This window comes from Salmo salar, chromosome ssa10 (assembly GCF_905237065.1).
Source record: "Salmo salar chromosome ssa10, Ssal_v3.1, whole genome shotgun sequence".
In the NCBI taxonomy this organism is placed as follows: Eukaryota; Metazoa; Chordata; class Actinopteri; order Salmoniformes; family Salmonidae; genus Salmo; species Salmo salar.
In genome coordinates this window covers 51,001,089-51,028,288 of record NC_059451.1, presented here as the reverse complement: position 1 = coordinate 51,028,288, position 27,200 = coordinate 51,001,089, and the positions used below count along the sequence as shown (strand labels likewise).

Genomic DNA, 27,200 nt, shown 5'->3' with positions numbered 1-27,200 from the left:
ATAAAAAAAAAATCCACTACTTCAAATCAACGATGCGCTCTCTCTGTGCGCATCTGGTCAACTACCGGACATGCAACTCCAGCTTGCTTACCTTGGTGGTAACAATGCATAGGCAGTCCATTCTCCCAAACACTGCAGCAGCCCCGGACCGCTCAGCATCTCATAATGATCCACCTCAGGTTCCTAATGACCACACCACTAGCGCGTGTAGTCAGCACAGCACACACCGCCTCGGTGAGTCAAAGTCCTTCCACGGTGAGGTCAGCATCCTTTGTTTCGCAGGTTAACGGAGGGGCGGGCATGAGTGGATAAAGAGGATGCTCCATTCGCTTCCACTGATAATAGCAGCTCAAGTAGCTACCGACGCGCACGATAGGCTGGCGCGCTCACAGGAGCATTGCGCTCCCACCCGCACATCGTTTGAGCGCGGGTAGTCAGAGCCATGTGGGCTACAGAACCCCACAGTAGTGTAGGATGATGTGTAGAGTGTAGGACGCTGGTGTATTCTTAACCCCTACAGTCTCATTTAGATGAAAACTCTCTGGGCTGCTGCTGGTCTAAAACTGTGCTAATCAAGGAATGCTTTCGTCATAACGGGCAGCTTTAACAACCTGTCTGGTTGGAAGAAAAATCACCCCTCAATTGAATCGATTACAATGAAACTCACTCAAATCACACATTTGAAATATAGAAACATTGGAAATTAGCAACATCTTAAATGTATCAATGTAATAGTCTGTAAAACATAATATTCTCTATATACGTCATCTATCAACTAAACGTAGGGAAAGCTCCCAGACCTCCATACTGAAATAATAAAAGAGGATGTCAGCAGGTAAACAGAGACCCAGTGACCTTCAGGGAGGTCTAACACATGAATATTCCAACAGTCTGGATCTCAGATGGTGTTCTGTGGAGCATGAAGCCGTCAAATGACTTCCCTAAAGGCACAAGCCCAGAGTGGACAGACTCCTCACTGGCTCCCTCACTCTCAACGCTAACACAACAGCCACAGAAAGAAAAACAGGGACAAATGCTGACTAACACTGATAGATGATAGAAAAGCACAGATTTGCCTTGGAGCAGAACTCATTTGCAGCAAGTGTTGCGACCCCTTCTTAACAACATGTAAGAGATGTGCTAAGTAATGACAATTAAAAAGATGTCCAGATATCAGAGGCACTAAGTCTGGTGTAGGCCTAGGTAAGAGTGGACAAATGGGGCAATGGCATTTCGGTGACCGACACCAGGAGTGAAATGGTACCAGGCGTATATATATATCGACATGAAATCAGAGCCCAGTGAGTGACTGGATGACATCATGCCATGAGGCAGATACAGTGAGTTCAGAAAGTATTCAGACCCCTTGACTTTTTCCATATTTTCGTTATGTTACAGCCTTATTATAAAATGTATTCGTTTTTCCCTCTTGTCAATCTACACACAATACCCCACAATAACAAAGCAAAAACAGGTTTATACAATCCTGTCTCACAAAGCTGCACCTTTGGCAGCAATTACAGCCTCAAGTCTTCTTGGATATTATGCTACAAGCTTGGTACACCTGTATTTGGGGAGCTTCTCCCATTCTTCTCTGCAGATCCTCTCAAGCTCTGTCAGGTTGGATAGGGAGAGTCGCTGCACAGCTATTTTCATGTCTCTCCAGAGATGTTAGATCGGGTTCAAGTCCGGGCTCTGGCTGGGCCACTCAAGGACTTTCAGAGACTTGTCCCGAAGCCACTCCTGCGTTGTCTTGGCTGTGTGCTTAGGGTTGTTGTCCTGTTGGAAGGTGAATCTTCACCCCAGTCTGAGGTCCTGAGTGCTCTGGTGCAGGTTTCTCTCAAGGATCTCTATACTTTGCTCCGTTCATCTTTGCCTGGATCCCGACTAGTCTCCCAGTCCCCGCCTCTGAAAAACATCCCCACAGCATGATGCTGGCACCACCATACTTCACCGTAGGGATGGTGCCAGGTTTCCTCCAGAGGTTTCCTCCAGATGTGACGCTTGGCATTCAGACCAAAGAGTTCAATCTTGTTTTCATCAGACCTGAGAATCTTGGGTGCTGTTTGGCAAACTCATAGCAGGCTGTCATGTGCCTTTTGCTGAGGAGTGGCTTCCGTCTGGCCACTCTACCATAAAGGCCTGATTGGTGGAGTGCTACAGAGATGGGTGTCCTTCTGGAAGGTTCTCCCATCTCCACAGAGGAACTCTGGAGCTCTGTCAGAGTGACCATCGGGTTTTTGGTCACCTCCCTGATCAATGCCCTTCTCCCGATTGCTTAGTATTGCCTGGCAGCCAGCTCTAGGAAGAGTCTTAGTGGTTCCAAACTTTAAGAATTTAAGAATGATTGAGGCCACTGTGTTCTTGGGGACCTTCAATGCGGCAGAAATGTTTTGGTACCCTTCCCCAGTCCTGTGCCTCGACACAATCCTGTCTCAGAGCTCTACAGACAATTCCTTCAACCCCATGGCTTGGTTTTTTTTCTGTGGGACCTTATATAGACAGGTGTGTGCCTTTCCAAATCATGTCCAATCAATTGAATTACCACAGGTGGACTCCAGTCAAGTTGTAGAAACATCTCAAGGATGATCAATGGAAACAGGATGCACCTGAGCTCAATTTCGAGTCTCGTAGCAAAGGGTCTGAATACTTATGTAAATAAGGTATATCTGTTTTGTTATTTTTATAAAATTTGCTAACATTTAAAAAAAACTGTTGTTTTTGCTTTGTCATTATATTTAGTGTGATGTGGGAAAAAATGACATGTATTCAATTTTAGAATAATGCTGTGGATGTGGAAAAGGGGAAGGGGTCTGAATAGTTTCTGAATGCCCTGTAGATAGGCATGGAGTGACAGAACAGAACACACCTCGTCTAAACAGAGTACTTACGTGCCTGAACTCGGCAGAAAAAGATTTTCCTAGCACAAGGAGTATTTCTGTTAGGAGGGGAGAGTCCTACCAAGGCCAGGTTATTGACAGGGAGGAGGGGAGAGAGAGACAATCAATTCATTTCAACAAAGACGTTGCCATGAAAAGTTATCCTTTAAAACGTAGCTTAAACTAACTAAAAAAAGGTCTTACAGAGAAATATTACCCACTGCTTGAACAACTAAACAGGGATAACCCCATGGCAAAATCAAATATGAGAATATGGATTATTATCAAGCTGACATGGGTGGCGACTGCAAATCACTTTCAGACTCAGTACCTTGAAGGCTTCAGCACATATTGTTAAAATAAAATATCAATGAATAGAAAGCAGCAACACAGAACAAACTGACTGTTTGATATCAGGCATGAACACACAATGACATTTCTTCCAAGCGGCTTAATAGTTGTGCCTAACTATTGTGATGCCACACAAAGATGAACAGATAACCACAGAGTATAATATCAGGGTGCTATATCTATAACCCCATTTATCTCTCTCAATACAAAATGTTCATTATTAAGGAAAAAGGTAACACTTCCTGAGAATTCAAGATGAGATGACGGGAGGACAGGACACCTCTCAGGAGGAAGCATCCGGTCTATTTCACAGATTGTATGTCTCTCTGTCAATCATACCAAACTGAGACAGGACAGGAATGCATAGCCGCTGTATGGTAGAAACCATAGAAATAGAATCCATAGAACAGGCCTCCCTTTTCAAGTCAATGATGTCATCTCTTGGTCGACCGAGAATTGTCTGTTCTTTCAACCAATTTGACCATATATAGACACGCATTTTAATAAAAATCAACTATATGCACTGAGCTTGTCTGATGCTTTAAACACATCGTTTGAAATAGTAATTATGGTACAAACATTACTCAAGAGGGAGACAGAGATCTAGATAACCAGATGGGAGAAAAACATTATAATAATAAAAAAAATTTTTTTTTTTTTAAACTGTTCCCGACCCAACCCTCCTCTTCACAGATTCTGCCGTTATGCTCCTGAAGTAGCCTGTAATAGGCTACACCAGGGGTTGGCAACCGTTTTCATGTGGAGTGCCAATTTACCTTACTATTTCTACCGATCTGCATGCCAGTTATGATTTTCATATGCATATTTTAGTGGAACAGCTTAATTTAAATTCTAATAACGTATTTATGTTCTATTGCCAACTAGGTAAAAATAGCCTACATAAAGCCAATAAATAAAAACATTGCAGGTAGAAAATATACTGATGAAAATAAATATCCTACAAATCACATTGGCTACACATGGAGGTTTGTTTGTCATGTTCTTTCAATTGCATTCATCTTTCTACTGCCTGTCTGCAATAAACTTGCAACATTGTATCAAGTCAACTATCAACTGGGTCCAGCCCACAGCTCACACTAGCAAACTTGCAACAATGTATTCATTATTCTGGGCCCTTAGAATTTCCAGCACCAGTGATTACTCTGAGAAGCTTCACAGCTCATTAGTGGTGGTGAGACAATCAGAAAGACTCAGACAATTAATAAATTGACAAAACTCTTAAAATGTAAAAGAACAAAAACTAGTTACTCACAAATGTAGCATAGTGAGCTCAAACAAAGTGTCTACTGAGAACGGTAAACAATTGTAATAATGATATATTGAATGCATTAACAGAAATTACCGTAACCAAACAAACAGTGTAGATTAGAAATTATGGGAATGATCGGTAAACATACTACTGGTGATATAAGTAATGGGGAAGTGATAGACCCTAACAATCAAAGAACAAACAATTCACACAATTAAATCATGAAATAATGAATGCGCACGAATTGGCAGGAGAGAGATGTGCCTTGGGCATTTTAGCCACACTCTCCTTCTTGAATCAACATTTCAAATTATACCCAAGAGACAATATTCTTCACATACTGTAGGCTGAGGAATACTCACAGTCCAAAGCAGTAAGCATTTATCGAAAACCAATGCAATTTCACTTATTTTTTATTTTTTTTAAATGGCATGCCAAGGCAAATACCTCGTTCTAGTGGAGTGGGCGCGTGCCTTATGTTGCCGAAGCCTGTCTTTGAGTGATGGACTGTACCATCCCCGCTGCCGCAATGGATTAGTCCACTCAGACAGGTGGGAATCAGACAGCTGTCTCGTGTGCCATAAAAAAATATATATATACACTTGCGACCGCTTGATAAAAAAATAAGACGCTGTCGATCAACAGCCTATGACCAAACAATCCAGCAGCTGACTAAACGAGGTCAGGCCTAGTGGACAGGCAGCCATTGTGAGTGTATCCATGAGTTTGCCAGTCACATTGCCAGGGATAGAGGTTCCAAAGCCTTTCTATGGATTCAATTTCTATGGTAAGACCACAGTATGGGTGTAGTAGACGGAGGACCAGAGGACCGGGAGGGGCAGAGGACCGGGAGGGGCAGAGGACCAGGAGGGGAGTTTGCTCCACATCATCTCATCTCAAAGACAGCCAGCAGTACTGAAGCCACACTACTGTGGTGTACATTAATTATACAGGAGGATCAGCATTTTCTCACACACACACACACACACACACACACACACACACACACACACACACACACACACACACACACACACACACACACACACACACACACACACACACACACACAAAGACTAAAACCTAAGCCTAAACACGCAAAGTGCAAGGTATGGTGACTGGGCACACAGCCAGAAACATAGAGCATGGGAACAGTGAGCGGGTTGCCAGTTGCCACAGCAAGCCTATAGGATTGGTTAGCAGCAGTCTGGCTTTATATCACATTCGTTCTAGTGGAGCGGGTTGCCAGATTTGAACAATAAAAACAGGGCTTATACCAAACAAGGTGCTTATAAGTACTCATCACAGTGCTATAAAGTATGCTTACCTCTATGCTGGACGTAAGGCTGCTGGGCAGGGTGTCAGAGGTGACAGCGGTGGAGGGGGAGGGAAGGCTGGAGAAGTCCCACAGGGTGACAGGGGGTGCGGGGGGCTCTGCAGGCTTGACTGGCTCAACAGATGTCTGGCCTTCCTGTAAGGTCACTTCATAAAACTCCTGGATATCTGGAGTAGGGAGGAGAATGAGGAAATGTCAATGAGGGGAATAGAGAGTGGTGAATCTGTTAGCACTGGGTTTTGTGGTTCTTGGAAAAACACAAATCAGAATATGTTCAAAACAGGTATATTATGTCTCTGGTTTCAGCACGTACAGTTGAAGTCGGAAGTTTACATACACTAAAGTTGGAGACATTAAAACCACTCCATTCAACCACTCCACGAACCACTCAAACAAACTATAGTTTTGGTAAGACGGTTAGGACATCTACTTTGTGCATGACAAGTAATTTTTCCAACAATTGCTTACAGACAGATTATTTCACTTATAATTCGCTGTATCACAATTCCAGTGGGTCAGAAGTTTACATACACTAAGTTGACTGTGCCTTTATACAGCTTGGAAAATTCCAGAAAATGATGTCATGGCTTTAGAAGCTTCTGATAGGCTAATTGACATTATTTGAGTCAATTGGAGGTGTACCTGTGGATGTATTTCAAGGCCTACCTTCAAACTACGTGCCTCTTTGCTTGACATCGTGGGAAAAACAAAAGAAATCAGCCAATACCTCATAAAAAGAAATTCCAGACCTCCACAAGTCTGGTTCATCCTTGGGAACCATTTCCAAATGCCTGAAGGTACCACGTTCATCTGTACAAACAATAGAACGCAAGTAAAAACACCATGGCACCACGCAGCCGTCATACCGCTCAGGAAGGAGACACGTTCTGTCTCCTAGAGATGAACATACTTTCTTGCGAAAAGTGCAAATCAATCCAAGAACAACAGCAAAGGACCTTGTGAAGATACTAGAGGAAACAGGTAAAAGTATCAATATCCACAGTAAAACGAGTCCTATATTGACATAACCTGGAAGGCCGCTCAGCAAGGAAAAAGCCAATGCTCCAAAACCTCCATAAAAAAGCCAGACTACGGTTTGCAACTGCACGTGGACAAAGATTGTACTTTTTGGATTAATGTCCTCTGGTCTGATGAAACAAAACTAGAACTGTTTGGCCATAATGACCATCAGTCCCGTGTGGCTCAGTTGGTAGAGCATGGTGTTTGCAACGCCAGGGTTGTGGGTTCGATTCCCACGGGGGGCCAGTACGATTATTTTTTTTTTTTTTATAAATATGAAATGTATGCATTCACTACTTTAAGTCGCTCTGGATAAGAGCGTCTGCTAAATGACAAATGTAAATGTAAAAATGTTATGTTTGGAGGAAAAGGGGGGAGGCTTGCAAGCCTTAGAACACCTTCCCAACTGTGAAGCATGGGGGTGGCAGCATCATGTTGTGGGGGTGCTTTGCTGCAGGAGGGACTGGTGCACTTCAAAAAATAGATGGCATCATGAGCAAGGACAATTATGAGGATATATTGAAGCAACATCAAGACATCAGTCAGGAAGTTAAAGCTTGGTTGCAAATGGGTCTTCCAAATGGACAATGACCCCAAGCATACTTCCAAAGGTGTGGCAAAATGGCTTAAGGACAACAAAGTCAAGGTATTGGAGTGGCCATCACAAAGCCCTGAACTCAACCCTATAGAAAATTTGTGGGCAGAACTGAAAAAGCGTGTGAGCAAGGAGGCCTACAAACCTGACTCAGTTACACCAGCTCTGTCAGGAGGAATGGGCCAAAATTCACCCAATTTATTGTGGGAAGCTTGTGGAAGGCTACCCGAAATGTTTGACAAAGTTAAACAATTTAAAGGCAATGCCACCAAATACTAATCGAGTGCATGTAAACTTCTGACCCACTGGGAATGTGATGAAATAAATAAATAATTCTCTCTACTATTATTCTGACATTTCACATTCTTAAAATAAAGCGGTGATCCTAACTGACCTAAAACAGGGAATTGTTACTGGGATTAAATGTCAGGAATTGTGAAAAACTGAGTTTAAATGTATTTCAGTTGGTAGAGCATGGTGTTTGCAATGCCAGGGTTGTGGGTTCGATTCCCACGGGGGGCCAGCACAGGAAGAAAAAAAATGTATGAAATGAAATGTATGCATTCACTACTGTAAGTCGCTCTGGATAAGAGCGTCTGCTAAATGACTAAAATGTAAATGTCAAAAAATGTGTATGTAAACTTCTAACTTCAACTGTAAGTAAGTGTATTTCAGTGTGTCTCAGCATGTTAGTAAGTGTACAGTTGAAGTCGGAAGTTTACATACACCTTAGCCAAATACATGTAAACTCAGTTTTTCACAATTCCTGACTTTTCGCACCAAAGTACGTTCATCTCTAGGAGACAGAACGTGTCTCCTTCCTGAGCGGTATGACGGCTGCATGGTCCCATGGTGTTTATACTTGCGTACGATTGTACAGATGAACGTGATACCTTCAGGCGTTTGGAAATTGCTCCCAAGGATGAACCAGACTTGTGGAGGTCTACAATTTTTTTCCTGAGGTCTTGGCTGATTTCTTTTGATTTTCCCATGATGTCAAGCAAAGAGGCACTGAGTTTGAAGGTAGGCCTTGAAATACATCCACAGGTACACCTCCAATTGACTCAAATTATATCAATTAGCCTATCAGAAGCTTCTAAAGCCATGACATTTTCTGGAATTTTCCAAGCTGTTTAAAAGCACAGTCAACTTAATGTATGTAAACTTCTGACCCACTGGAATTGTGATACAGTGAATTATAAGTGAAATAATCTGTCTGTAAACAATTGTTGGAAAAATTACTTGTGTCATGCACAAAGTAGATGTCCTAACCGACTTGCCAAAACTATAGTTTGTTAACAAGAAATGTGAGGAGTGGTTGAAAAACTAGTTTTAAATGACTCCAACCTAAGTGTATGTAAACTTCCGACCAACAGTATTTCAGTATGTCTCAGCACGTAAGTAAGTGCATTTCAGTATGTCTCAGCACGTAAGTAAGTGCATTTCAGTATGTCTCAGCACGTAAGTAAGTGCATTTCATTATGTCTCAGCACGTAAGTAAGTGCATTTCAGTATGTCTCAGCACGTAAGTAAGTGTATTTCAGTATGTCTCAGCACGTAAGTAAGTGTATGTCTCAAAAGGCTACATAATATGATAAATGTTTTACTTGAGTATGGATAATGTGTTTACTATAAATCCAGTCGGACAACAAAATAAGTTAGGCATAATTTACCATTTGTAGTAGTAGTACTACACACACATCGCACTCGTGTACGTATAGAGTAACAGTATAATGTCAGGCATATGATGTATCTGAGCTATGTACAGTAGCATGTTACATGAGTAAGGGCTGATGACACTAGTTCAGAGAACCAGTAGTGTAAAGGCCAAGCCTAGCTATCCCTGTGAGCCGTGTCATATGTTAATGCTCTTCATTCCCATTCAATATGACCTTAACTTTAAGGATATAACAGCTAAACAGAGATTTCAAATAGACCTACTACTTGAAATCATGAATTACATGTACACAATTCTAAATGGCAAAACTATCAGCGAGACCTCTCTTAACTAAATCATAAAAAGAATGTGGCCAAATCAGCTACCTCTATTTGAAGTATTTAAAAGTATTTTCAAATAACTTCCTATAAATAGCCAAAACCATTTAAAAATACTTACAGTACCAGTCAAAAGTTTGGACATACCTACTCATTCAAGGGTTTTTCCTTTATTTTGACTATTTTCTACATTGTAGTGAAGAGGCGACTCTGGGATGCTGGCCTTCTACGCAGAGTTGCAAAGAAAAAGCCATATCTCAGACTGGCCAAAAAAAATACACGATTAAGATGGGCAGAAGAACACCGACACTGGACAGCGGAACTCTGCCTAGAAGGCCAGCATCCCGGAGTCGTCTCTTCACTGTTGACGTTGAGACTGGTGTTTTGCGGGTACTATTTAATGAAGGTGCCAGTTAAGGACTTGTGAGGTGTCCGTTTCTCAAACTAGGCAGTCTAATTTACTTGCCCTCTTGGTCAGTTGTGCACCGGGGCTTCCCACTCCTCTTTCTATTCTGGTTAGAGCCAGTTTGCGCTGTTCTGTGAAGGGAGTAGTACGCAGCATTGTACAAGATCTTCAGTTTCTTGGCAATTTCTCGCATGGAATAGCCTTCATTTCTCTGAACAAGAATAGACTGACGAGTTTCAGAAGAAAGTTCTTTGTTTCTGGCCATTTTGAGCCTGTAATCGAACCCACAAATATTGATGCTCCAGATACTCAACTAGTCTAAAGAAGTACAGTTCTATTGCTTCTTTAATCAAAACAACAGTTTTTCAGCCGTGCTAACATAATTGCAAAAGGGTTTTCTAATGATCAATTAGCCTTTTAAAATGATAAACTTTGATTAGCTAACACAACGTGCCATTGGAACACAGGACTGATGGTTGCTGATAATGGGCCTCTGTACGCCTATGTAGATATTCTATAAAAAAATATAAATATAATTTTTTTATTTATAATTATTATTATTTTTTATAATTATTATTATTAATTTTTTTTAAATCGGCCGTTTCCAGCTACAATAGTCATTTAGAACATTAACAATGTCTACACTGTATTTCTGATCATTTGATTTTATTCACATGGACAAAAAGTGTTTTTCTTAAAAAAGGACATTTTTAAGTGACCCCAAACTTTTGAACGGTAGTGTATATTTTATATTTGAGATTCTTCAAAGTAGCCACCCTTTGCCTTGATGACGGCTTTGCACACTCTTGGCATTCTCTCAACCAGCTTCATGAGGTAGTCACCTGGAATGCATTTCAATGAACAGGTGTGCCTTGTTAAACTTCCGGACACACCTGAAACCCCACCTCTTTAAGGAATACCTGGGATAGGATAAAGTAATCCTTCTAACCCCCCCTTAAAAGATTTAGATGCACTATTGTAAAGTGGTTGTTCCACTGGATATTATAAGGTGAATGCACCAATTTGTAAGTCGCTCTGGATAAGAGCGTCTGCTAAATGACTTAAATGTTAAAAGTTCATTTGTGGAATTTCTTTCCTTCTTAATGCATTTGAGCCAATCAGTTGTGTTGTGACAAGGTAGGGGTGGTATACAGAAGATAGTCCTATTCGGTAAAAGACCAAGTCCATATTATGGCAAGAATAGCTCAAATAAGCAGAGAAATGACAGTCCATCTTTACTTTAAGACATGAAGGTCAGTCAATACAGAAAATGTAAAGAACTTTTAAAGTTTCAAGTGCAGTCGCAAAAACCATCAAATGCTATGATGAAACTGGCTCTCATGAGGACCGACACAGGAAAGGAAGACCCATTTTTACCTCTGCTAAAGAGAATAAGTTCATTAGAGTTACCAGCCTCAGAAATTGCAGCCCAAATAAATGCTTCACAGAGTTCAAGTAACAGAGACATCTCAATATCAACTGTTCAGAAGAGACCGTGAATCAGGCCTTCATATGGTTGAATTGCTGTAAAGAAACCACTACTAAAAGGACACTAATAAGAAGAGACTTGCTTGGGCCAAGAAACACGAGCAATGGAAATCTGTCCTTTGGTCTGATGAGTCCAAATTTTAGATCTTTGGTTCCAACCGCCATGTCTTTGTGAGACACAGTAGGTGAACGGATGATCTCTGCATGTGTGGTTCCCACCGTGAAGCATGGAGGTGGTGGTGTGATGGTGCTTTACTAGTGACGCTGTCAGTGATTTATTTAGAATTCAAGGCACACTTAACCAGCATGGCTACCACAGCGTTCTGCAGTGATATGCCATCCCATCTGGTTTGCGCTTAGTGGGACTATCATTTGTTTTTCAAAGGGACAATGACCCAACACACCTCCAGGCTGTGTAAGTATTTGACCAATGAGAGTGATGGAGTGCTGCATCAGATGAGCTGGCCTCCACAATCACCCGACCCCATCCAACTGAGATGGTTTGGGATGAATTAGACCACAGAGTGAAGGAAAAGCAGCCAACAAGTGCTCAGCATATGTGTGAACTCCAAGACTGTTGGAAAAGCATTCCAGATGAAGCTGGTTGATAGAATGCCAAGAGTGTGCAAAGCTGTCATCAAGGCAAACGGTAGCTACTTCGAAGAATCAAAAGGGTAAAATATATTTCGATTTGTTTAACACTTTTTTGGTTACTAGATGATTCCATATGTGTTATTTCATAGTTTTGATGTCTTCACTACTATTCTACAATGTAGAAAATTGTCAAAATAAACAAAAACCCTTGAATGAGTAGGTGTGGCCAAACTTTTGACTGGTACTGTATTTCCAAAGACAATATTTCAAATATCCTTAGGACCAAACAGACCTGGATTCAAATGCAGTGAATATTTAAAGATGCACTATGCAGAAATCGCTCCTCCATTTCCAGGGGGTTAAAATTCTTATAGTGTGCCTAATTTCAGTTTGTGACAAAACAAGCAAGTATAGTGTAGAGAATCATTGTACCATCTAAACAGCTGTGAAATATATTTTTCATTACCAAAAATATTGTATTTTCAGCTGGTTGAAGGAAAAGATGCAAAAACTAAAAACTTAAAGATGAACTGAAACACTTTAGTAAGTTAAGGTGATTTTGAAAACCAAATGTGATAAAGATGCATGTTCCTACCCTTAAAACTGCTGAAAAACTCATTATTTTCTGACTACTGCGTGCCGCCATCTTAATAACGTGTCATCAATGACATCACTTGAATCGTTTGTCTGACAAGCAGCCCAGATTACAATACATGTTAGTAGCCTTATTGAAAATGTTTTCATAATTTCTTAGAAGGCTATCCGATTAAAGACTAGCCAGTTAACATGGCATGAACGATAAATTGACCAAAAAAAAGTATGCTGTGCAATTTCGGCTATCATAGCTACCCGAGAACCACAGCAAGCTAACCTATTGATGGATATTTTGCTAGCTAGTGACGTCAGCAGAACAGCTTGCTTCAGTGCAAGTGGGTTTTTGACAGAACTATACAGGCTTATTGGATGCTAGGTAACGTCCTTGTTATGGTGGACAGTTAGCTAGCTTACTAAATGTTGGGTAACTGTAGCTACATCCGATGCCAATGCCCATGTGAAAATCACTTATGTATGTATCCTCCAACTGAATGAGCTTAAAGCGCATATTTTGGACCAGATTATAAAGGCTTGTTGACCTTTTAGTATTTTATTGTGCCATCTCAAATTGGTAGTTTATTCACTTCTTGATCAAAAAGCCATGAGTAAAGTAGGCGTGCGGACGCTCTACCATTCCCATTACGTTGTTTCAATATGGCTGCGGCAACATCTTTCTATCTTGTGCTAGGCGCTGCGGCCACATCTCTCCAAGCTTGTGCTAGGCGCTGCGGCCACATCTCTCCAAGCTTGTGCTAGGCGCTGCGGCCACATCTCTCCAAGCTTGTGCTAGGCGCTGCGGCCACATCTCTCAATCTTGTGCTAGGCGCTGCGGCCACATCTCTCCAATCTTGTGCTAGGCGCTGCGGCCACATCTTTCTATCTTGTGCTAAGCACTCGAAAAACATATGTTCTAAAAACATTTTCATAACATCACATTCAACAAGGTTACCTAACATCGACATGTAAAACAATGTAGGTTGATTTGAGCGTTTCAGTTCCACTTTAAGAATGGGAAGCCAGGCGGTATTTGAAGCCAGGCGGTATTTGAAGCCAGGCGGTATTTGAAGCCAGGCGGTATTTGAAGCCAGGCGGTATTTGAAGCCAGGCAGTATTTGAAGCCAGGCAGTATTTGAAGCCAGGTCTGAATGAAACTAGCAGTGAATAGTATGATACAAGTACATGCAATGCCTATTAGGGTGCTAAGTTGCCTCTGAAACAAGGTGGGGCAGAATGACAGAAAAAGTTCCAACTAGAGCCCAACCAATATTTTTTGGGGGTCCAAAACCAATTCCGATTATTTTGGGAGGGACGAAGCTTAGCAATACCAATATATCCACTGATATACTGTTTAACAACGGGGAAATTAACATGTCATTTTTACACACTGAGATCTAGGCTTGGGCAGTATACCGGGGTATTTGGGGGAAAAAAAACACGGGATGGTTTTTCAGCACCGTTGAAACTGTTTCTTTGAAAAAAAATTATACATTTGTAGGTACTTAAGTAAATACCTGCATTCAACTTGTGCAATACTTTAGGAGATAAAGAACATTGTGTCCTTCATTTTACCTGTCACATTATTATGAAGCTTACAGTAGTCCCCAGTCACGTGGTGTTTGTTTACAAGCACACAATGACAAGAGACCAGAGCCTTGTGAATCACTCACTGTTGTGCAGCATGCACCAGGTGATCTAAGTACAGTATGGAATTCACAACTAAATGTTTGCCAGCTAGATAGAAGTTAACTGTCTAAAATGTGCTAAATGCCACATCTAAAATGTTATACCTTTTCTATATCCATATAGAAACACTAGCTACGACCTACCTTATTTAGCTAGCTCAATGTGAAATTCTGATTTGTTTCTAATGTAGTAGCTAGTTAGCCATCTAGCTAAGTGGTTAGCTTCTTCTAATATCAAGCATTCGCCTGGTAATAGCAGAGAATCCCCTCACGGATCAAGAGCCTTGCAGGATAATATTTGTTTGTGTGCATGCAGCAAACTAAGTAGCATTTTTTAGTTACTTGTATAAATTGTCAGAAACTGTACAAAATGTTTGCAATGTGTTCCCCGGGCGCCGATGACGTGGATGTCGACTAAGGCAGCCTCCCACACCTCTCCGATTGAGAGGGGTTGGGTTAAATGCAGAAGACACATTTCAGTTGAACAACTGACTAGGTATCACCTTTTCCCAATGTACTCATAAGCATTTACACGGAACAAAAATATAAACGCAACATGTAAAGTGTTGGTCCCATGTTTCATGAGCTGAAACAGAAATGTTCCATATGCACAAAATGCTTATTTCTCTAAATGTTTTTGCACAAATTTGTTTACATCCCTGTTTGTGAGCATTTCTCCTTTGCCAAGATAATCCATCCGACAGGTGTGGCATACCATTGTGACAATAATGACATGACAATGGCCCCAAATGATCAGAGCGGGGCGGCAGGTAGCCTAGTGGTTGCAAGATCAAATCCCTGAGCTGACAAGGTAAAAACCTGTCGTTCTGCCCCCTGAACAAGGCACTTAACCCACTGTTCCTAGGCTGTCATTGAAAATAAGAATTTGTCCTTAACTGACTTGCCTAGTTAAATAAAAGGTTAAATTAAAAAAATAAAGATATGCACGATATTATTTTTTTCCCCCCATCCTATTTATTGAATATTGGTTAATAGTTCAAACATTTATTTTATTCTTTATGTGTTCCATTCTGTGATTGAACTGTAGATCTTGTCTGGATCTGATCCTTCACTGAAACAAACTAAGTGACAATTAGCTCTCATATCGTGTGCACACTACCCATTTCAGCCCTTCACTCACACAACTTGGCTATGTTTAGCCTTTCACTAGGGAGCTTAGCTTGGCTAACTGCTCGGTAAACACGGTACATGTGGCAGGTTTACAGATGTGCAAACAGGACTGGTAGGGATTCAGAACCGAATCACCAGAGACTACACTAGCGTATGGTACTGGGTTGGTAACTGATTGATGATTACTACGGAAGTTCTGTGTTGCCATGCAGATGTAGAGGTCACTGTGAGGTCAAGCTACAGAACTTCACACCACTTGAACAGGAGAAGAGAAAAATAACACTCTCATGCTGACTAAGCTAAAATATCTTGTAAAAGGAAAAGAAGCAGACCTCGATTAAAAGGAACACGTTTTCATATTATCTTGCATTTTGTAGGAACTAAATACAAACAGGCCTATCAGAAACCGTTTTAGTAAAGTCCGCAGATGTTGGCTACAAATGTTTTGAGAATCCAAACAAATGTCATGGTGGAGCATTTGATGGCAACATGGATGATAGTTTGCCTGAATTTGTAGTGTACATCAACACCATCATCACAGAAACCCTAGACCCACTCCAATTCACATACCGCCCCAACAGATCCACAGATGACACAATCTCTATTGCATTCCACACTGCCCTTTCCCACTTGGACAAAAAGGAACACCTATGTGAGAATGCTGTTCATTGACTACAGCTCAGCGTTCAACACCATAGTGCACTCAAAGCTCTTTACTAAGCTAAGGACCTTGGGACTAAACACCTCCCTCTGCAACTGGATCCTGAGCTTCCTGATGGGCCGCCCCCAGGTGGTAAGAGCAGGCAACAACACATCTGGCAAACTCATCCTCAACACATGGGCCCTCAGGGGTGTGTGCTTAGTCCCCTAATGTACTCCCTGTTCACCCATGACTGCATGGCCAAGCACGACTCCAACACCATCATTAAGTCTGCAGACGACAACTGTGGTAGGCCTGATCCCCGACAACAATGAGATAGCCTATAGGGAGGAGGTCAGAGACCTGGCAGTGTGGTGCCAGGACAACAATCTCTCCCTCAACGTGATCAAGACAAAGGAGATGTTTGTGAACAAGAGGAAAAGGAGGAACCAAGCACACCCCCATTCTCATTGACAGGGCTGTAGTGGAGCAGGTTGAGAGCTTCAAGTTCCTTGGTGTCCACATCAACAAACTATCATGGTTCAAACACACTAAGACAGTTGTGACGAGGGCACGACAACGCCTATTCCACCTCAGGCGACTGAAAAGATTTGGCATGGGTCCTCAAATCCTCAAAAAGTTGTACAGCTACACCATCAAGAGCATCCTGACTAGCTGCATCACCGCCTGGTATGGCAACGGCAAGGCGCTACAGAGGGTAGTGCGTACGGTCCAGTACATCACTGGGGCTACGCTTCCTGCCATCCAGGACCTCTATACCAGGCGGTGTCAGAGGAAGGCCCTAAAAATCACCAAAGACTCCAGCCCCATTGTCATAGACTGTTCTCTCTGCTTCTGCACGGAAATTGGTACCGGAGCGCCAAGTCTAGGTCCAAAAGGCTTCTTAAACCTCTTAAGGATCTCTACAGATCGGTGTCCCACCCTCGGGACAGTTGAGCTAATGTGCGTTAATGCAATTAGCATGAGGTTGTATGTAACAAGAACATTTCCCAGTACATAGACATATCTGATTTTGGCAGAAATCTTAAATTCTTGTTAATCTAACTGCACGGTCCAATTTACAGTTGTTATTACAGTGAAATAATACCATGCTATTGTTTGAGGAGAATGCACAGTTATGAACTTGAAAAGTTATTAATAAACCAATTGGGAACATTCGGGCAGTCTTGATACAACATTTTGAACAGAAATGCAATGGATGGTCCATTGGATCAGTCTAAAACTTTGCTGGAATAATACATTATGGCCTTTCTCTTGCATTTCAAAGACAGTACAACATTTTAAAAAAACTTACAAAATATGGATTTTTCTTTGTATTATCTTTCACCAGATCTAATGTGTTATATTCTCCTACATTAATTTCACATTTCCACAAACATCAAAGTGTTTCCTTTCAAATGATATCAAGAATATGCATATCCTTGCTTCAGGTCCTGAGCTACAGGCAGTTAGATTAGGGCATGTCATTTTAGTCAAATTGGGGAAAAAGGGGTGGATCCTTAGGTTTTTAACAGCTTCTACCCCCAAGCCATAAGACTGCTGAACAGCTAATCAAATGGCCACCGGACTATTTCATTGACCCCCGCTCCCATTCTTTTTACGCTGCTGCTACTCACTGTTTATTATCTATGCATAGTCACTTCACCCCTACCAACATGTACATATTACCTCAATTACCTCGACTAACCTGTACCCCCACACTGACTCGGTACCAGTACCCCCTGTATATAGCCTCAATATTGTTACTTGTGTTTCCTCTCTCTCTTTAGTTTTTTTTGTAAATATTTTCTTAAAACTGTATTGTTGGTTAAGGGCTTGTAAGTAAGCATTTTAGAGTAAGGTCTACACCTCTTTATTCAGCACGTGACAAATAAAATGTGATATTTATAGCTCTGAGTTAGGCATGGTTCTGCAGAGGGCACAGCTGCCCTGCCCTGCCCTGCCCTGTCCTTCCTCCAGTCAGTATGATGCCAAAATGGAGGGTTGTTTGCAGGGCATGGCAGAGCCTAGACCAGGTAAGGTGGTGAGGCTCTGATACACAACACTTAGAGGGAGAGCCCAAGATTATTAAGCTCTGTCTCAGGTTACAACCAGGAAGGAATTACACTGGAGGGAACCCCCATGGTAAACCACTTATCTTACATCATATGTGAGAGAAAGTACAGCACTACAGCTTAGAACTAGTGTATTCCTCAGTCAGTCTAGCTTTTAAATATATAGTCCTTCACAGGGTTAAAGTTAGTCAAGGTCCCTGACCTTTCACCTCTAACCCATGGGCACCAGGTCAAGGCATGTTGACTCTGACCTGCTAAGAGGGGACTGACGTGAAGGCAGGTCTGCAAGTCATCATACCATTACCAGATACCTGAGCTTGGAGGCCAGAGAAGAGTGTGTGGGTGGTAGGAGAAAAGCGCACACACACACACACACAGGATAACGCTGCTTATAGCAGGCCCAGCATAGCAAGTCCCTTTACAACTTAGTGTTTGACATTTCATCCCGTCAGTAGAGGATGCCTGGTTATTCTTTAAAAAGTGCCTTTCTCACCATCTTAAATAAGCATGCCCCATTCAAAAAATGTAGAACTAAGAACTGAGCCACTGAGCTCAGTTGGTAGAGCATGGTGTTTGCAACGCCAGCACGGTGTGTGCAACGCCAGGGTTGTGGGTTCGATTCCCACGGGGGGCCAGTACAAAAAAAAAATAACAAAAAAAATGCATGAAATGAAATGTATGTATTCACTACTGTAAGTCACTCTGGATAAGAGCATCTGCTAAATGACTAAAATGTAAATGTAACAGCTCTTGCTTCACACCAGACCTGACTGCCCTTGACCAGCACAAAAACATCCTGTGGGGTACTGCATTAGTATCGAATAGCCCCCGCGATATGCAACTTTTCAGGGAAGTTAGGAACAAATATACACAGTCAATTAAGAAAGCAAAGGCTAGCTTTTTCAAACAGAAATTTTCATCCTGTAGCACAAACTCCAAAAGGTTTTGGAACATGAAGTCCATGGAGAATAAGAGCACCTCCTCCCAGCTGCCCACTGCACTGAGGCTAGGAAACACTGTCACCACCGATAAATCTATGATAATCGAGAATTTCAAGAAGCATTTTTCCACGGCTGGCCATGCTTTCCACCTGGCTACCCCGGCCAACATCTCTGCACCCCCCACAGCAACTTCCCAACCCCCCCCCCCACACTTCTCCTTCACCCAAATCCAGATAGCTGATGTTCTGAAAGAGCTGCAAAATCTGGACCCCTACAAATCAGCTGGGCTACAAAATCTGGACCCTCTCTAAAATTATCCGCCGCAATTGTTGCAACCCCTATTACTAGCCTGTTCAACCTCTCTCTCGTATCGTCTGAGATCCCTAAAGATTGAAAAGCTGCTGCGGTCATCCCCCTCTTCAAAAGGGGAGACACTCTAGACCCAAACTGTTACAGACCTATATCTATCCTGCCCTGTCTTTCTAAAGTCTTCGAAAGCCAAGTTAATAAACAGATAACAGACCATTTCGAATTCCACTGTACCTTTTCCCCTATGCAATCTGGTTTCCAAGCTGGTCATGGGTGCACCTCAGCCACGCTCAAGGTCCTAAACGATATCATAACCGCCATCGATAAAAGACAGTACTGTGCAGCCGTCTTCATCGACCTGGCCAAGGTTTGACTCTGTCAATCACCGCATTCTCATCGGCAGACTCAACAGCCTTGGTTTCTCAAATGACTGCCTCGCCTGGTTCACCAACTATTTCTCAGACAGAGTTCAGTGTGTCAAATCGGAGGGCCTGTTGTCCGGACCTCTGGCAGTCTCTATAGGGGTGCCACAGGGTTCAATTCTCGGGCCGACTCCGGCCGATTCTCTGTGTGTGTGTGTGTGTGTGTGTGTGTGTGTGTGTGTGTGTGTATGTATATATATATATCAATGATGTCGCTCTTGCTGCTGGTGATTCTCTGATCCACCTCTACGCAGACGACACCATTCTGTATAATTCTGGCCCTTCTTTGGACACTGTGTTAACAAACCTCCAGACGAGCTTCAATGCCATACAACACTCCTTCCGTGGCCTCCAACTGTTCTTAAATGCAAGTAAAACTAAATGCATGCTCTTCAACCGATCGCTGCCCGCACCCGCCCGCCCGACTAGCATCACTACTCTGGACGGTTCTGACTTTGAATATGTGGACAACTACAAATACCTAGGTGTCTGGTTAGACTGTAAACTCTCCCTCCAGACTCACATTAAGCATCTCCAATCCAAAATCAAATCTAGAATCGGCTTCCTGTTTCGCAACAAAGCCTCCTTCACATATGTTGCCAAACATACCCTCGTAAAACTGACTATCCTACTGATCCTCGACTTCAGCGATGTTATTTACTAAATAGCCTCCAACACTCTACTCAGCAAATTGGATGTAGTCTATCACTGTGCCATCCGTTTTGTCACCAAAGCCCAATATACTACCCACCACTGCGACCTGTATGCTCTCGTTGGCTGGCCCTCGCTTCATATTCGTCGCCAAACCCACTGGCTCCAGGTCATCTATAAGTCTTTGCTAGGTAAAACCCTGCCTTATCTCAGCTCACTGGTCACCATAGCAACACCCACCCGTAGCACACGCTCCAGCAAGTATATCTCACTGGTCATCCCCAAAGCCAACTTCTCCTTTGGCTGCCTTTCCTTCCAGTTCTCTGCTGCCAATGACTGGAATGAATTGCAAAAAAAATACAAATTCACTGATGCTGGAGACATATCTCCCTCTCTAACTTTAAGCATCAGCTGTCAGAGCAGCTTACCGATCACTGCACCAGTACCCAGCCCATCTGTAAATAGCCCACCCAACTACCTCATCACCATACTGTTATTTATCTTCTTCCTCTTTTGCACCCCAGTATCTCTACTTGCACAACATCTGCACATCTATCACTCCAGTGCTAATGCTAAATTGTAATTATTTTGCCACTATGGCCTATTTATTGCCTTACCTCCCTAATCTTACTACATTTACACACACTGTATATAGATTTTTTTCTATTGTGTTATTGACTGTACGTTTGTTTATCCCATGTGTAACTCTGTGTTGTTTTTGTCGCACTGCTTTGCTTTATCTTGGCCAGATCGCAGTTGTAAATGAGAACTTGTTCTCAACTAGCCTAGCTGGTTAAATAAAAGGTAAAAAAATAAATAATATTTTTTGCCAATACCCAAAACGTCAAAATCAAGACGCAGTTTCTATTAGACCAAAGACACACTGAAGATAGCTGGCCTGCCTGTCTGCCTTTCTTCCTGTCTGCTGTATTCACCTTGCACCATTGAAGACTGCCTGACACTATATATAGGATAGGCTGCTATAGGAAATAATTAGAGCAGGATACCCTGGTGTGGCATAATGGGCCCTGGGTGGAGCTCTATACAGCTCTCTGACATACAGGGGGAGGAGGAGGATGAAATGAATTAGACTTTTTATCAGGTTTCAAAGCATACCATGAATGTAATTCATCACCTTGGGTGTGTCTATGCAATTCAGATTGAACTGTATCCTCCCTTCTCAAACACACACACACACACACACATACATATGCATACTCAATCTCTATCCAGGTGGTTTGATACAGCTGCCCCAGCCCTAAAACTATAACCAGCTGTAAAAAGGTTTTGAATGTGTATTGAGTGCAGTAGCCACATTCATATTTGTACAAGTAAAACAGACCTGGGTTACTATTCAACTAAAACCAGCCTCTTCTACTTCTGCACTGTGATCAGGTCCAATAAGAGTTGGATAAAGCTGCTAGTCTACATCTTGAAAAATGACACACACACTCTCTCCCCTGAAGACGCTCTCTGACCAGCAAGTAAATCAGAAGGGATTAGCAGCAGTAGCATCAGAGTAATCATGTCAGTAGTCGGATTACACGCCTGACTTTTATCATACATATCTTACACAGACCAGATTGCTTCCCATCTTATTCCGCTTTTTCATCAGCAACCAACAACAGGACCCAAAAGTAGGGAGGGAGGAGTGAACGAGAGAGGGTCAGAGGGAGTGTGTGTAAGCGTGTGCGTGCGTAGTAGATTACTGTACTGTATGTCTGTGTACTTATCAGCAGTCAGTCATGTGTGTATAATGCCTGAACCTGTGTAACCATGCAAGGGTCAATAAATCTTCGGTGTGAACTGATCAAAGAATAAAACACTGGGGTTGGGAGACAGGGGGAGAGACAGAGAGACAGGGGGAGAGACAGAGAGAAACACAAAGAGACAGAGACAGGGGGAGAGAGGGGGCGAGAGAGACAGGGGAGAGAGAGACAGGGGGAGAGAGGGGCGAGAGACAGGGGGAGAGAGGGGGCGAGAGAGACAGGGGGAGAGACAGAGACAGGGGGAGAGACAGAGAGAAACACAAAGAGACAGAGACAGGGGGAGAGAGGGGGCGAGAGAGACAGGGGGAGAGACAGAGACAGGGGGAGAGACAGAGAGAAACACAAAGAGACAGAGACAGGGGGAGAGAGGGGGCGAGAGAGACAGGGGGAGAGACAGAGACAGGGGGAGAGAGGGGGCGAGAGACAGGGGGAGAGAGGGGGCGAGAGAGACAGGGGGAGAGAGGGGGCGAGAGAGACAGGGGGAGAGAGAGAAACACAAAGAGACAGACGGGGAGAGACAGGGGAGAGACAGGGGGAAACAAAGAGACAGAGAGACAGGAGAGAGACAGAGAGAAACACAAAGAGACAGAGACAGGGGGAGAGACAGAGACAGGGGGAGAGACAGAGACAGGGGGAGAGACAGAGAGACAGGGGGAAACAAAGAGACAGAGAGAGACAGGGGAGAGACAGGAGAGACAGAGAGAAACACAAAGAGACAGATGGGGGAGAGACAGGGGGAGACAGAGACAGAGACGGGGAGACAGAGACAGGGGGAGAGACAGAGAGAAAGACAGGGGCAGAGACAGGGGGAGAGACAGGGGGAGAGACAGACAGAAACAGGGGGAGAGACAGACAGGGGGAGAGACAGAGACAGGGGGAGAGACAGACAGGGAGAGAGACAGAGACAGAGAGAAAGACAGAGGGAGAGAAACAGGGGGAGAGAAACAGGGGGAGAGAAACAGGGGGAGAGAAACAGGGGGAGAGACAGAGACAGAGAGACAGGGGGAGAGACAGAGACGGGGGGGAGAGAGAGACAGGAGGACCAGCTAATGAGATTAAAAGAACATGTAGAGGACAATGAGGAGTGCTTAGCCAATCAACAACCACTGCTCTTCAATTACACCAGTGAATGGAAGGGTTTCAATCCATAAGAGTTACTGTAGGGGTGGCGGTGGCCCTAGGGGTGGGCTGGTGGAAAGGAAGCAAATGAGTTAGCCTAACTGTCCGGACTGGAAGTTCTATCACAAAAAAGAAAAAAGTGTCTTCCCAGAGATGACAGGGTTGTTAATGGTGTCTTTCATCCTGGAACAACTGCTATTAAGCACCGGTTCACAGCATCTTCTCTGGGGTGACGGACATCTACGGAACCTTTCACTCAAACAAATGTAACATGAGTACTGCCGTGATCAAATGTGACCATTCTTCAACTTTTGTTGGAGGTACAACCCCAAAACAAACTGAGTAAAGCAACAGCCAGTATCTGCCTAGTGAGCAGCCGGATATCTTCCAGGCAGACCTTAGATCTAAAGGGCATATTAGAGGAAGTGTTGTTACAAAGTCCAACAATCTACAGTACAACACACACACCCTTTATTGGCTACTGTAACAGATTATAGCACATAGACGACTCAACCTGTCTAGGACTATATTCAATCAAAACAGTAAAGAAATACTAGCCGACTAAACTCAACTCCACGATTTACGATGGACTCGAGCAGCGTGGGTGGACTGCAGCTCTGACGTCACATAAAATGAAGTTTTTATCAAAAATGACTGATTTCAGCACCCAGCCCACAATGTTTTGTTTGATTCTTTGGGTGCAGTTTAATCGGCTGTAAAACAAATAATTATACTAGCCTTATACTGCAATGCAGGGCCTATAAAAGGGGGAACATAGCCAACACACACACACAGTTTAAAAACAGAGATGTAACTCAAGACAGTCGAGACAGGTTCTTGGTAGGAGGCCAGGCACCCGAAAACCACCACTTCTGGGTCAATACTACAATAAGGAGAGGAGGGGCACGCCAGAATGAGCAACACATTGGGAATTCCTGCTCCGTAGTGTTGTCGTGGTGTTGCCGTGGTGTCAAAGCTTATAGGACAAGACTTTACACTACGCCACCCTCATGCCAAGTAGTCAGTAGGTTACTTTGGGAACAAGAAAGTTATTACAAGTCAGTAAACTAAAAGATATCCCACAGAAATTAATGACTGAATTGTAGCGATAGGAAACTAAACAAATTCAGTTTGAAATGAGTTAGTTGTACAGTAGTTACTATGTCATTACAGTTATGAAACCTAGAGAAGGCACAGGATAACTTGAAATGATTCAAATTAAACATATTTATAATGACCATTCTGTTGGAATCAAGTGACTGTCTTCCTTGCTGGGTAAAACATTTCAATCTCCAGCATGTTGAGATCAGTGTGCTCCGGGTAGGGGAGAGGCAGGTTCCGGGTAAAAACAGAAAAACCTGTTTGCATTGCTCAAGCAGGTTAGGCAGGTGACAATACAGGGGAAAAGTAGAGGAAGTGGACTGATTTGACAGACTTTGTGAACACACTAGGCCTGGGTTTGAATGAAGGGGTATCATACCTATCAAGGCTTGGAAGAGGTTGCTCTGAAAGATGTTGATGACTCTTTCTAGTGACTGTCTGAGTTGTCGGTCTTCTGTCTGTCCAAGTTTCGTCTTGTATTCCTCCATGAGCAGTAAAGCTCTTTGAGCATCTGTAAACAAAACATATCAACAACCAACAAGGCAATGAGTGAATAAATGGCAACTACATTAATACATAATCAAAGGATTGATATAGGTTATGTGATATCAACAGACTGGCTAAGGGTTTCATATTTAAATCGGTGACTGAGAGAAAGTCAGGTGGCAGAATGCATTGGCAACAACTCACGTGTAATATGCAACATATGTAGCTCTGACTGTCGCTATATTTGTTGCACGATATCAATTGATGTGGCAACACATGAGGTGGCAATTTTTTTGTAATATTCGTCTGCATTGGCCTGCTGTCGTTTGCTTTAGCTTGCTACAGCTATTGACATTCTGTAGCATATCGCTTTCATAGCAGGCTGCCATTACATGAGATGTGCTATCTATCACAAAACAGACGAATCGGGATTCTCACCTTTCTTTCGTATAGGCATGACAGCTCCCAAGTGCAGCAGGAAAAGTAAACGCAGGCACTGTTTCGTGCAGGCTAATGTTTGGTGTAGTAGCCTACACTCCCTTGCTTCAGATATCCTTTGCTACAGTTGCCAGAGGGGCAGAGCCAGGAGTTTGCACCGTTTTAGCATGAACAGAAACTAGTCTCTTCTCTCCTCAAAAAACGCAATGTGCGCTATAGCTCCTGCCTATTCAATAGACTACAAAAGGCACCGTTTTTTTCTTACTGGACTACAAAAATGCAATGAATCCGATTTTTTTTTGTAGATTATAGGCTATTCAGATGACCCGCCGTGAATGCCAATGTGACCAGCTTGTATCGCTGGCAGGGCTAACTGACAGGGTTCATTTAGGTTACTGCCAGAGACAGCGCACGATTCCGACACCAGTTTACCACTAACAGCTATGTGAAACACTATTACCGTATGTCACGTTCGTATCTCCAACCATTTCTCATACACTAAACATAAACAAACCGGTTCTCAGTAAACCCAGCTCTGTACCGTGCAATTCATTGAGCAGCCTGAAAATCTGAGAACATGTGCAGTTCAAAGTGGCAGAAGAAACTGCGAGTAACGAATCCCAAAGTTCAGTCTGTGCATTTAGGGAGTAAATCCTCTTTTTTTTCTGAGTGCTGAATTATTCGTTTCCCGCTCTCATGCTTTTATCTCTCTCGGTCCGGCAATATTTCCACAAGTCAAAGTTCCCTAGCTCGGCGCTCTGCCCTCCTGTTTTTTCCACCAGTGTATCAGGAATTCCAAACTTTCCTCCAAAATGGCGTCCAAAGTGTGGAATCGGATCACATGATCAACCTCTCGCCACCCGATGGTGTCGGCAGGCTGCAGAGTTACACCGGAGGTGAGAGCTCACCGTTCATTACTACAAAACGTTCAACTGCTTTCAAAGGTCACTTCACATTGAGTGGTCTAAAACCTATATATTAACAAACATGGTGTTGGCTCGGGTTTTACAGTGTTTTTTGAAGAGTGTCATTGTAGCCAAAACATTGTTGCATAGACTAACAAAAGTTACAATGAAGCACACACAGGTTTTTCAGGAGGGTGAAACACATTTGGTTTAAATGAACTGTAATACTATGTTAATTTTTTCATTTGTTAATGTTCAAATACAAATATTTGCATAGAGAGAATTGTAATAATAGGGTGTTTGATGAGATTGTGTTGTTGTTTTGTGGAACTGCTTTGCTTTATCTTGGCCAGGTCGCAGTTGTAAATGAGAACTTGTTCTCAACTGGCCTACCTGGTTAAATAAAGGTGAAATAAAATGAAGATTAAACTATGGAGGACAGGCAATGAATTGGAAGATTACACCCTGACATGTCAGATTGATAGTAATAATCCCAATACCTGGTTAGTGTGAGGACTTCACCAGTTCAGTGCCATGGGACTTATTGAATATTGTCCACGACACTACACACACATAATCAATATAGAGCTGCGATGCTCATCCTGCCTTAGCCGCCAAGACCACAGTCAGATGGTTTAGTCCTATTGGCACCTGGTTAGTGCACCCGGATTTGGTGTGCTGGGTTCCCAGTCTGATACCTGACAAATCCAACTATCCCCAAGCATCAACTATCTTTTCCATACATAGCACAGATGCTGTCAACCTGTATTCATTCATTCATTCATTTACTTATTTTTTATGTGGGTGAGTGTTTGAAACTTTGGTTTGCTGTAAATTAAAGTTTATTATTATTTGTATTATTATTTCATTGTTATTATTATAAGACAATAGTTGCCATATGATTCATAAATATTTAAAACAAAAATAGTGGAAATTCTTGAAAATGAGATGGTGCATCTCAAGAGATTTCATCCTGGAAAATGTCTAATAAATACATGAATGA

General features: G+C 42.7%; 1 protein-coding gene across 8 annotated transcripts in view; it reads right to left on the bottom strand.

Moving 5' to 3' along the window:
- The window catches only part of dlg1a (discs large MAGUK scaffold protein 1a), a 389,839-nt gene extending 363,717 nt beyond the window's left edge, over positions 1-26,122 (bottom strand). For 5 of the 8 annotated variants that reach the window (XM_045687910.1, XM_045687907.1, XM_045687908.1 and 2 more), the window contains exons 1-3: positions 25,293-26,122; positions 24,748-24,879; positions 5,828-6,003 (exon numbers count right to left, since the gene is read on the bottom strand). In XM_045687910.1, the coding sequence (XP_045543866.1) occupies positions 5,828-6,003; positions 24,748-24,879; positions 25,293-25,311 (327 nt within the window). In that variant the 5' untranslated portion in view covers positions 25,312-26,122. The remainder of the gene's footprint in view (positions 1-5,827; positions 6,004-24,747; positions 24,880-25,292) is intronic. The other 3 variants (XM_045687911.1, XM_045687913.1, XM_045687915.1) reach the window with 1 other exon arrangement.
- Positions 26,123-27,200: the final 1,078 nt, after the last annotated feature.